At 39.5% G+C, this 12,391-nt stretch overlaps 1 protein-coding gene across 5 annotated transcripts in view; it reads right to left on the bottom strand.

Moving 5' to 3' along the window:
* Window positions 1–12,391, bottom strand: part of LOC140608716 (retinitis pigmentosa 9 protein-like) — a 185,880-nt gene that overhangs the window by 156,341 nt on the left and 17,148 nt on the right. For 3 of the 5 annotated variants that reach the window (XR_012010691.1, XR_012010687.1, XR_012010689.1), the window contains exons 5-6: window positions 10,579–10,640; window positions 9,493–9,864 (exon numbers count right to left, since the gene is read on the bottom strand). Coding sequence is in view for 1 of the 5 variants with exons in the window: in XM_072783557.1 (XP_072639658.1) it covers window positions 9,666–9,864; window positions 10,579–10,640 (261 nt within the window). In the remaining 4 variants the exon portion in view is untranslated. Of the gene's footprint in view, window positions 1–2,288; window positions 7,408–9,215; window positions 9,865–10,578; window positions 10,641–12,391 lie in introns of those variants that run through there. The other 2 variants (XR_012010690.1, XM_072783557.1) reach the window with 2 other exon arrangements.

The following is a 12,391-nucleotide window of genomic DNA, read 5'->3' as shown; positions in this document are numbered from 1 at the left end:
TCATGATGGCTTAGAATATGTGATCATCCCTTGATTTGAACTAATAAAGCTATTATAGGGCAGCCCGGGTGGCTCAGCAGTTTAGCGCCTGCCTTCGGCCCAGGGCGTGATCCTGGAGTCCCGGGATCGAGTCCTATATCGGGTTCCCTGGATGGAGCCTGCTTCTCCCTCTGCCTGTGTCTCTGCCTCTTTCTCTGTGTCTCTCCTGAATAAATAAATTAAAAAAAAAAAAGCTATTATAGCAAGAAAGAAGAAAATGTGACATTTGAAAGCTTTTGGAATTAAAAGGTATAAAACAACAACTTCAATTGAATGTGTGTGTGATTCTCAAGCATTTTCTTCCCCTTTCCAAATGGCCACATCACTGTAACACCATCAATGAAATTGGATCATTCATGAATACTCCTGTCATATGTATTGCTGTCTTTAATCTCCAGGGACCTTTAAATATGGGGAAATGCATGGTGGAGTTGAGGACAGAATAAATAGATGAAGGATTCCCCATAAACAGGAACAGCTCTATAGAGAAGATACCTAATCGTTTTGTATAAATGGAAACCAGGAATATAGTAAGTTTACTGATGGATACCTCCAGGGGGGTTTGTAGTAGTGTGTTCTGTAGTTCTATCCAGTGTATTCTTTGAAACAAAGGAAACTTTCAGGAAATTTTTTTTATGCTTTTAAAACCCAAGACCTAGATAGTCAACTTGTAATCAATATTGTCTCAATAAATGGTACAGCTTAAAACTAGGTACCAAAAAGATTTATATGCGGCTGAAGACTCTGTGTTTGAAAGAACAAGGCACGGTGGCATCATGGTACTGCAGATAGGGGATTTTATTGGTGTGTGATCAAGAATGCCAATGCCTCTCTGGAGGCATGTATGAGTATATATGGATGGGACCATTCAGTGTTGTCTCTAAGGTAGGCTGTATGAACATTTGTAATTCCTGGTACTAACCTAATACTTCACTGTGCTTAGATAGCATAGTGAAATGTAACACATGATAGGAATGCTGTTAGGCAAGCAAAAGATAGAATTCTAAGGCTGGTTTTATGTAAAGATGTAGGACTTTGCATTATTCCCAGCTCAGGACTGCCTTAACTCCGCCTCTGGCCTGTATCCTCCTCTATGGCTGCATAAGGTTATCTCTTTATACCCAATGTACTGTTTCACTTTCATGACCTGACACATGAAGTATAGTAGTGGGTGTACTTGTTGTACCTTTGAACCATGGTGTACATTTTTTGTGCTGTTGTTAATTGCTATATCCTCTATAGCATATCCCCAGTAAGTAGTTAATTTTTTAGATAAGTACTAAAGATAATAGTTTTCTGTGCCCACCGTAACCCCACCACACACAGATTGTGACATGAGGTCTGCTACATGTGAAAGCCTTTGACCTTACCACAATGCCCTCTGCATCTCCTTGCTCTATAAAATCTGTGGACTAAGGTCTGGACTTTATGGAGAGTAGTTGTGTAGATGCCTGGATCTTTTCCTGTCTGATGCTGCATCAGTAAGTTACCCTAAATAAAACTGTAAACTGTATGGAGTTGCTTGTTTTCTGGTTTCAAAGTACCTTCTCAGTTTGTGGGGTAATTTACTGTCCTTCCTACATCTAACACCAGGTGTGGGGTTCAGCCTGCAGTTGATGAGTAGGTGGACACAAGTGCAGTATGGTATTCACTGGCAATTCTAAATAATGTTCCAACTGGAAAATCTATCCATTCAATAAAATTGTATTGAATACCATATGTTATCAGTGTGTTGGAGGCTGAGGATATAACAGGGAGCATGGTCTGAGCCCTCAAGAATTTTCCAGATTAATGGGCAGTCAGGCAAGGAAATAGTCACTTTAGAGTATAATAGGTGCCTTGGGTATTGAGAAGCACACAGGACAGAAGCAGCTGAGAGCTTCTGGGAAGGATCAGGCTAGGCTTCTGTCAACTGAGGTGAATGATGGCACCATCTTTAGAGTAAAATGCTAAAGGTATCATGCTTGTGAGCTGGGTAGAGTGGTGGAGTGCCCACAGGACATCTAAATGAGTAAGTCTAGGGCTCAGGAAGGTGTTCAGGGCTGTCATCAGAGTACTGACACTTTAAGCCATAAGAGTTGCTGAGAACAGAATGAAGAGAAGGGCTAAGCCAGAAGTGTGAGTAACATTGATATTTAAAGGATTGGAACCAAGAGTTACACTGGAGTGTAAGAAAAGCAGCCTATGAGATAGGTTAGAACATCTGGAGAGGTGTCATGAAATCCAGTTGCTAAGGATCTTTCATGGAAAAGGGGTCAACAGTGTCAAATGCTAAAAAGATTAAGAAAAGGACTAAAAAGGATTTCTTAACAATGGCAGTACTGGTGGTCCTAGCAAGAGCACTTCAGGGATGTTATGGAGTGAAGTGTGTTTGAAGCTTCTACATTTAAGTCCTAACACCCAGTGTGACTACATTTGGAGAATAGGACCTTTAAGGGCGTAATTAAGGTTAAATGAGACCATAAGACTGGGTCCTTGATCCAAAAGAACTGTTTTTATAAAAGAGCAAGAGGTAACAGAGTGCTCTGTGTGGGCATAGAGAAAAGGCCAAGTGAGGCTGTCTACAAGCAGAGTCCTCTTATTAGAAATCAGTGTCCTGGCACTTTAATGTGGAACTTTTAGCCTCCAGAACTGGGAGAAAGTAAATTTCTGTTGTTTATGCACCCATTCTGTGGTATTTGTTATGGAAGTCCAAGTGTACTAATCTAAGAGGTATATCCAAGAGCACGATGGGTAAGAAAAAAGAAAAGTATGTAAAGAGAATAAATATAGTTGAACTGTTGGGGTACCAACCTCCTGTGCATCAAAATCTGAGTATAACTTGACTCCCCTAAACTTCTAATAGCCTACTGTTGACTGGAAGCTTAACAGGTAACATAAATGTATTTTGTATGCTGTATATATTATATACCGTATTCTTCCAATAAAGTAAGCTAAAGAAAAAGTGTTAAGAAAATCATAAGGAAAATGCATTTATAATACAGTATTGAAAAAAATCTGCATATAAGTGGACCCACAGAATTCAAACTCATGTTGTTCAAGGGTCAACTGTAGAGATAATTCTTTGAAAAAACTGCTCAAGCAGTGACTCCCAACTGAGACAGTTTCCATACATTTTATTTATCTTATTAAGTCACTTTATTGAGGTATGATTGGTATAAAAAAAGCTGCACATTGGTATACAACTTCGTAAGTTTGGAGATGATTATTCACCTGTGAAAATATTACCATCTATGCCATAAACTTTCAAATGTTTGTTTCAACTTGTGTGTTCTCTCATACATATGTATGGTGTATAGTTAATATAAGATCTTCATAAAATATTAAGTATATGATTTAGTATTAACTATTGACACTATGCTATAAAGTCAATTTCTAGGACTTATTTATGTTGTAAAAATAAAACGTTTACTCTTTGATTAATACCTTGCTGTTTCCTCCTCACCGTAGTCCCTGGGAATCACCATTCTACCCTCTTGTTTCTGTGGGTTTGACTATTTTAGATTCATGTGGTATCCTGTAGTATTTGTCCTCTGTGTCTGGCTTATTTCAGTGAAGATAAAGTCTGCCTGTTTCATCCATGTTGTCACAGATGTAGGATTTCGCTATTTTATGGCTGAATAATACTACATGGTGTTTACCCTTTTATCTGTTGATGAGCATTTTCATTGTCTGCATGTCTTGGCTATTGTCAATCATGCTGCAGTGAACATGGGAATGCAGTACCTCCTCAAGATCCTGATTCTGGGGATCCCTGGGTGGCGCAGTGGTTTAGCGCCTGCCTTTGGCCCAGGGCGCGATCCTGGAGACCCGGGATCGAATCCCACATCGGGCTCCCGGTGCATGGAGCCTGCTTCTCCCTCTGCCTGTGTCTCTGCCTCTCTCTCTCTGTGACTATCATAAATAAATAAAAATTAAAAAAAAAAAAAGATCCTGATTCTGATAACTTTGGATATATACTTAGAAGTGGGACTAGGAAAAATAGTAGTTCTGTTTTTAAGTTTTTGAGGAATTGCCATACTGTTTTTTTTGGTAGCAACCTCCCCCATTGACATTGCCACCAACATGTGCAAGGATTCTCATTTCATCACATTCTCACCAACATTGATATCTTTCTTTGATAATAGCTATCATAACAAGTATAAGGTGATATCTTATTGTGCTTGTGATTTGCATTTCATTTCTATCATCAGTGATATATTTTTTAATGTACTTGACGGTTATTCTTTGGAGGAATGTCTGTTCAATTCCTTTGTTTTTAAAATCAGCTTGTTTTCTTGCTATTTATTGAGTTGTGGGAGTTCTTTATATATTTTGTGTATTAACTCCTCTGAAACAGGACTTTTCTCCCATTCCTAGGTTGCCTTTTCATTTTGATTGTTCCTTTGGTTTGTAAAAGCGTTCTTAATTTGATGTAGTTGGTGTCATATTCAAGACATCAGTGTTAAGACTAGTGTTAAGAAGCTTTTTTTTTATTTAAAGATTTTATTTATTCATGAGAGACACAGAGAGATAGAGAGGAAGAGACCGAGGCAGAAGGAGAAGCAGGCTCCATGCAGGAAGCCCGATGTGGGACTCGATCCCAAGACTCTAGGATCACGCCCTGAGCCAAAGGCAGATAGATGCCCAACCACTGAGCCACCCAGCATCCCAATAAGCTTTTTCCTATGTTTTTTTTAATAGCAGTTTTAGAGCTTTAAGTCTTAACATTATTTATTATTACTTATTATTTTTAAGGAACCTTTTTCTATTTACCATTATCTATTACTTATGTATCTATTTAATATTTGTTATTATTTTTTAAAGTCAACTCTATGCCCAATGTGTGACTTGAACTGATGACCCTCAGATCAAGTATCACATTCTCTACCAGTGCCCCTAAGTTCTTAACATTTAAATATCTACTCCATTTTGAATAGATTTTTTGTGTGTGGTATAACATAAGGGTCAGTTTTATTCCTTTGCATGTAGATATTTTTGGTTGTCACAAGTGAGAAGTGGTAGTGCTAGCGGCATCTAGTGGGTAGAGGTCAGGGATGCTGTTGAATATCCTAAAATACAGAGAAGACCCCCACAATTAAGATCCCTGAATAGGACCAAGTTTCAAAAAAACTGTAGGGGTGCCTGGCTGGCTCATGAGGTAGAGCATGAAGCTCTTGATCTTGGGGTTGTGAGTTTGAGCCCCACATTGGGTATAGGGATTACTTTAAAACTATTTTTTTGGGATGCCTGGGTGGCTCAGTGGTTGAATGTCTGCCTGTGGGTTTCCTCACACACATCCAAGGATTCTCAGGACACCAACACCAGAAGGGTGCCCTACAATTTAACTTTGTTCTGATACTGAAAGTATCAAATACCACAGGTTAGGGGCTCAGTCCTACAAGATTGCCCCACCCCTCTTCAAATGCCACCCAAAAGCCCAGGTTATCACCTGTGCTTCTGACAGGCAGATTATAGGTTGGAGGTTCCCTTGCCCCCTGCTTAGGGTCTGATTAATTTGCTTAAGAGCAGCTTAGAGGACACAGAAACATTTTATTTACTAGATTATTGGTTTATTATAAAAGGATATAACTCAGGAACAGCCAGATGGAACAGATGCTTAGGGCAAAGTATGTGGGAAGGGGTGAGGAGCTTCTATGCCCTATCCAGGGGTGCCACTCTTCCAGAAAGCTCTCCAAACCATACTAGACGCATATTACATGGGCACAATTGATGAAATAATGGCCTATTGGTGATTAATTCAACCTACTTTTACCCTCCCCTAAAATCAGGGGGTAGGACTGAAAATTCCTGATGCTATACATGGCAACAAGTCCCCGTCCTTAGGTGGTTTCCAAAATTCAACTCATTAACATAAACCCAGTTTTGGTGGAAAGGGGCTTGTTAGAGTAACAAAACACCAGTTTTGCCCTTATGGCTCTGAAGTGATTTTAGGAATTGGGGACAGGAGACCAAATATTAAAAAAAATAATAATAAAAAGCTCCCATTGCTCATATCACTCATGAGATTACAAGTGTTTTGGGGAGATATGAGCTAGAAACTATGGATAAAGACCAAATGTATATGAGAAATATATTTTGGTAATCTGAATGACCATGTAGGAGCCAATGGCAGGCTGCCCCAAATGGGTTACTTTGACATGAACATTATTTTGAGTTAAAAGCAATAAAAACCCAGCAGATTTAGAAAAAGCTTTTTTACTTACCTCCCCCTCAACTACCTGCCTGTACCAGGAAGAGAGCTATTAACAGATTCTTGTTTATTTAAGATATTTGCCCTTCTGTGGTATAGTGATTTGTGAGAAATATGTATGTGGTGGTTGTGGAGGGAGAATGTTCTCTGCCCTTTAAGGTTCTTTTAGCTGGACTAAGAATCAAATTGATATGAGAAATGAGACAAATCAAATACAGTTTCCTACATATGAAATTCCAAAGACAGTGAAGCAGTAAGACACATGAGCTAAGAGGAACAGGGGACTGAGCAAGACAGCAGGGAGGTGACAGATGTCTGGAAAACAAAGGCTGCCCTATTATTATACAAATAAGCATCTTAGATAAAGAGGAATCTGTTAATAGCTCTCTTCCTTGTACAGGCAGGCAGTTGAGGGGGAGGTAAAGAGCTTTTTCTAAATCTGCTGGGTTTTGATTGCTTTCAACCCAAAATAATTAACTGCATAAAGAATGGTTAAATGGTTAGGTAGCACATTCCAACCAAGGAATTTTGTGGCCACTTAAAGCTTGTAGGAAGCAGTGAGACTGCCAAGGTGTATAGTAAGTGAGATGAAGTCGTAGGACAGTTGAATTGGGATGAGCAGGTTATTACTTTTCAAATTTTACAAAAAAATTTTTTTAAAGAAGACTTCATGCTCGACATGGGTCTTGAACTCACAACCTTGGGATCAAGAGTCAACATGCTCTACAGAGTGAGCCTGCCAGATGCCCCTCCATTTACAATTTTAAAATAGTTTTTAAATGCTGGTGGCAACAGTTGAAAGGAAGAAAGAATGTGAAGACCGGAGTGTGATGAGGTAAGGAAGGAAGATCCGTGAGGAAGCAGGAACAGATAATGATGATAGCATAAGTAGCAGCAGGAACAACTAACATTCATTTAGCAATTGAAATGTTCCAAACTGTGTTCTAAATGTTTTACAAGTATTGAGTCCTTTCATTCTTGATGATTCTATGAGGTAAATATTATCCATCAAGTAAATGGCAGCACAGAATGGTCAGGCAACTTGTATAATCTGATAGCTCAGGAATGGTGCAGCTGGTATTCAAAACCAGGCAGTCTGGATCCGGAGCCAGTGCTCTTAATCACTGCCCTCTAACTCCTGAGAGTCGGCGTCCAGGGCACAAGTGGAGGCTGGCCTGACAGGAAGAGAACAGTATTCATAGTGTTATTCAGTTATGTAAAACTAATTTAAAAAACTGGTAATGTATTTTTTAAAAGATCTTGATCTTGAAGGTGCTATAAAACCATTTTAAGTAGATTTCCTTTCACTTCTTACTCTGCAATGGCTCTGAATCGGGAGGACAGGCTTAAGTGATGGGACTTTGGGATCTAGGCCAGAAACAAAAAGATACAGAAAACCAGAATAAGGGAGTAGGGACAGTAGTTACCTTGCAAGGGCTGGAGGAGATGGCCAGATTTCCAGTTATAACAGGAAGTGGAGGAAGGCTCCAAGACACGGAGCGGTGGTTCTCCCAGTGTGGTTCTCAGACCAACAGTGTTAGGATCATTTGGGGACTTGTTAGGAACATTCCTAGGTTCACCACAAACCTACTGAATTAGAAACTCTGGAAATCTGGGAGTTCAGTGATCTGTGTTTTAACAAGCACTGTAGTTGATATGGATGCAGATTTTCATTATTGTTTAAGAATATTTTTTCAGGCAGCCCGGGTGGCTCAGGGGTTTAGCACCGCCTTCAGCCCGGGGCGTGATCCTGGAGACCTGGGATGGAGTCCCATGTCAGGCTCCCTGCTTGGAGCCTGCTTCTCCCTCTGCCTGTGTCTCTGCCTCTCTCTCTCTGTGTGTGTCTCTCATGAATAAATAAAATCTTAAAAAATATATATATATTTTTTTGTGAATTGGATTCCAGAAGGACAGAAATTCCTGGAAGATGAGTTATGAGACTAGTAGGAAACACTGAGGAGGACACAGGAGAGGACAGATGGCCCATGTTTTGCATGCTGACCTAGGATGCCAAGAATAAATGTAAAGGATACCTGAATTAACTGGCCTTAGAACTTTCAGAAATAAGAAGCCTAGTGTGCTGATTCCAGTCTGTACCAGTATGTTACTCCAAGGCCAACACTGGGAGCATTCATTGATGAGTAGAACATGGGTCCATTCTGGGATTGGATTGGCTGTTCTTTAAAGAGGGGGTAATTCCCAGAGAAACCCCCCAGAGAAAGAGGACAGAAATGGGAGGAGAGTTACTGGGGCCCTGAAAACAGCAATAGCCCCTGCTGAAGAGGGAGGGACACCTGTGAGGATGATCTCTATTTGGCTCAGTAAAGAACAAGACTTCCTCTCCGTTAGCTGCAAGCACCACACAAATGAGCTAAGCTGCTTTTGCTGTGGTACAAAGACAGAAGAGCATAGGTGGGCTGTGTTTAACTAACAGGAAGATGAAGGAAGTGAGGGATGTGTTTTGGGATATGGGTAGCTGACCTCATCTAACAATTCCCCTATATTCTTAAAAATTTTCTGAGTCAATGACTCAGAAAAATCTTGGGATGCAGGCAGTCAGATCCAAACAAATGAAATACAGTGTAGCCACACAAGATTTTTCATTGCTGTTATAGCCTCAATTAAATCTCAATTAAACCCTCCTTCCTCCTCAATTAAACCATCTCATGTGATTATAAATATACGCCTTTTGGTACAGCAATGCCAAATGTACTTGATATTAAAATAATCTGTTTACATTGTTAAAAATGTGCAGATGAGTATTTATGGCATTTGTGTAAAAAAAAAAAAGCCCTATATTTATTGTGATATATAAAATATTTCTGGAAGACCCAACAAGAACCTGGTAAAACTGGTAGCCATTGGGAAGGGATACACGTGGCTGGGAAAGAAAGGAAGGAGGAAAAATTTTCATGATTAAACCTTGTATACCTTTTAAATTTGAGCACATGCATGTATTATTCAGAAGTAAAAAATAAATACATTTAAAAAATAAATAATGAGCTTTTATTATCCTGGACAACAGAGAAAAGTCAAGCCTGAAGTCTCTGGGAACCAAGTAGTGCCCTGGTGGGGGGTGGGAGAGGCTGGGGCAGCACCTGGAGCTTCCTCAGAGCTCATCCCCAGTCCAGCTGCCCCGGCACAGGCCCCTCCAAGGAATCACAAACCTCGGGGCTCAGCGGGAGGAGGGCACTGAACAAAGCTTTCCTGCCTGAGATCAGCTGCTGTCCAGAGCCAGCGCCTGGGAAGGTACAACTCACCCTCCTGGGGTCACATCTTTGCTGGAAGGCAGGTGAGGATTCACACGGGTGACGTCGAATCCCCTGCTCTCTGGCGGCTCCCTCCTCGTCCTCCCCGCCTCCACCGTGGCCTCTGGTCTTTGGCCACAGTGTCTGATCTGTGGGGAGACAATGCTCAACCAGTCAAGTCCTCATCAATCCGAGTCTGAACTCTCATTCGACTTGGAAGACTTATGCTTTCGTTTCTTCTTCTTCTTCTTGTCTTTCTTCCTTTTCTTATGTTTTTCTTTCTTCTTCTTTTTCTTGTGTTTCTCTTTGCATGCTGAGGAACTGGAGCTGCTCCCATCTTCCTCGGAGGTAGAGTCCTCCAGTAACTGTTTCAACTGCTGTATCCTACACAGAGAAGATTAACCAAAACCATATTTAACGTAGATAAAACATAGATAAAAACGATATAAGAGCAGCAGCGAGAGTAAAAAAAAAACATCACGAATAACCACCTTACTGAAGACAGTATTCACTTTTATTTGTGCATGTCTTCCCCATTCTTGTTCACACCCATGCCTCTCTGACGTGACGGTAACCAGTGTACAAGTCACTCTGTAGTCTCTTCATCATCCTGAATTCTTCTGCATGTTTCTCCAGTCCTTAGTACAGAACTTTGGACACGTTCCTACCTTCCTTCATCACACCCCACCCTCCCACCCACAGCTGCTCAAGGTCACACTAGGTAATCTATCTCCTTAACACTTAGAATTCCATGTAACCAATTTGAGAAGAACCAACCCTCCTCTTCATTCACCTTATCTTTATTCTTGTCTAAAGCGAATTTTTAACAATAGCTCAGACACTGAAACTAAGTCAGTATCCATCAGTGGTGTGAGCAGGAGCAGCCAAGCCCACTGCTTTAAGCTAACCCAAGTAGAACAAGGCTGGCCTGCCCATTCCCCACCCACTGGCCTTTCTGTGATTACTCCTGCCTTCCAAATGTTTCACAGCTAAAGTACCATAGTTACCAAACCACTCATCTAATACTAGAATGGGTGTTTCCAACTTTATATAATTTCAGACCATAAGAGGGTATTGGTATCATTAGAACCATCTCACCTTACATCCTTTTCGTGTCTTTTGTTCTCTCGGATGATGTCATACATGGGATCTTCATGTGCCTTGAGGATGACAAAAGGTTACAGTTCTGTTAGGCTCCATGGACTATCAGCTAAATAAAAATTCGTATTTTACTGAAAGCAGTTTTTTTTTCCCTGTTTGGTGTAATTTTATATTTAACACGTTCTAATCCTTCTTAAGGGTAGCCATCACTTCAAACTCATAGAAGCTACAAAAAAGTTATACAGATATAATTTGAATAGCTTTTTTAAGGATATCAAACATGAATCATTAAATATTACTTAGAAATATTGAGGTACTTCTTTTTTTTATGTAAACAGATGATCAAGAGATATTAAGTTGGAAATGATACATAAGAATGATTCATGTACTGATGCGCAAAAACCTATGTATATGCCCAAAAAGAAGTGTGGAAATATCCTTATCAAATTACCTAAGCATATTTCCTTGGAGACACGCAATATTGGACTTAAAAAATCAATTGTGAAAAACCTTACTGTAACATGTCAATTTTGTTAAAGCAAACGTATTCTTGTAATGGTTGTGTAATTTAAAAGTACTTAGAATAGGACTACACATAGACTGAATTTTACTGTAAGTGAATTATCTTTAAAAATGTTCAATAACAAATTTACATATTAAAAAAGTTAAAAATAAAAAAAATAAAAAAAAACAAAAAAGTTAAAAATATCTATATTCTTACTAGCAGAGATATTTACTGCTAACATTTTAGCATGGTTCTTCTAGTCAGTCATAATTTACAAAAAACTATAATATATAATTGTGTTCTCTTTTTATTAACATTTTCATGAATATCTTCCCATGATATTATACATTCTTCCAAAAAATAATTTTTTTTTTTTTCAAAAAATAATTTTTAAAAGCTATATGACTTTATTTTTTTTAAAGCTATATGACTTCTGGGATCACTAGGTGGCACAGCGGTTTAGCGCCTGCCTTTGGCCCAGGGCGCGATCCTGGAGACCCGGGATCGAATCCCACATCGGGCTCCCGGTGCATGGAGCCTGCTCCTCCCTCTGCCTGTGTCTCTGCCTCTCTCTCTCTCTCTCTGTGTGACTATCATTAAAAAAAATAAAAAAAAATAAAAAAAAAGAAACTAAAGCTATATGACTTCTATATTACAGTACTTATGTTAGTATGCTGGTCACTGAAGTTGTTTCCTATTTTCTTTAGTCTATTTTTCAGTCACAGAAATAATTCTGAATAATTCCTTACATGTTCATAAAAATTTGTATATATTGATTTCATAGCCTTAGGATCTACTTTTAGAATTTAGGTTCTGAATTAAAATATATGAATTTTTTCATTCAATTTAACTTATAGGAACTGTAAATTTGCCTTTCCTGGTAGCACTGATTTACCCAGAATATTTTCCCCATATTTTTAAAATGAAAGTACAATTTTTAAAATGCCTTTTTTAAAAAAGATTTTATTTATTTATTTATTCATGAGAGACACACAGAGAGAGGCAGAGACATAGAGGGGGAAACAGGCTCCTCACAGGGAGCCCGATGTGGGATTGATCCCCGGACTCAGGATCACGCCTCGGGCCGAAGGCAGATGCTCAACCACTGAGCCACCCAGGCGTCCCGAATTTTTAAAATGTCTTAAAGTCCCTGGCAAATGTTTGCGGATCCCAGTTTGATATATGGTGATAATCCTAATCTCTCTGATAACAGCATAAGTAAACTGCCTGAAAGAGTGCCTGAATGGGTGCTAACAACCCTGCAAGGTGACTGTGAAAATAAAGTGGGGAAATGACACATCTATT

The sequence above is a fragment of the Canis lupus genome, chromosome 18 (assembly GCF_048164855.1).
Source record: "Canis lupus baileyi chromosome 18, mCanLup2.hap1, whole genome shotgun sequence".
Taxonomy (NCBI): domain Eukaryota; kingdom Metazoa; phylum Chordata; class Mammalia; order Carnivora; family Canidae; genus Canis; species Canis lupus.
This window is presented reverse-complemented; position numbering and strand designations above follow the sequence as displayed.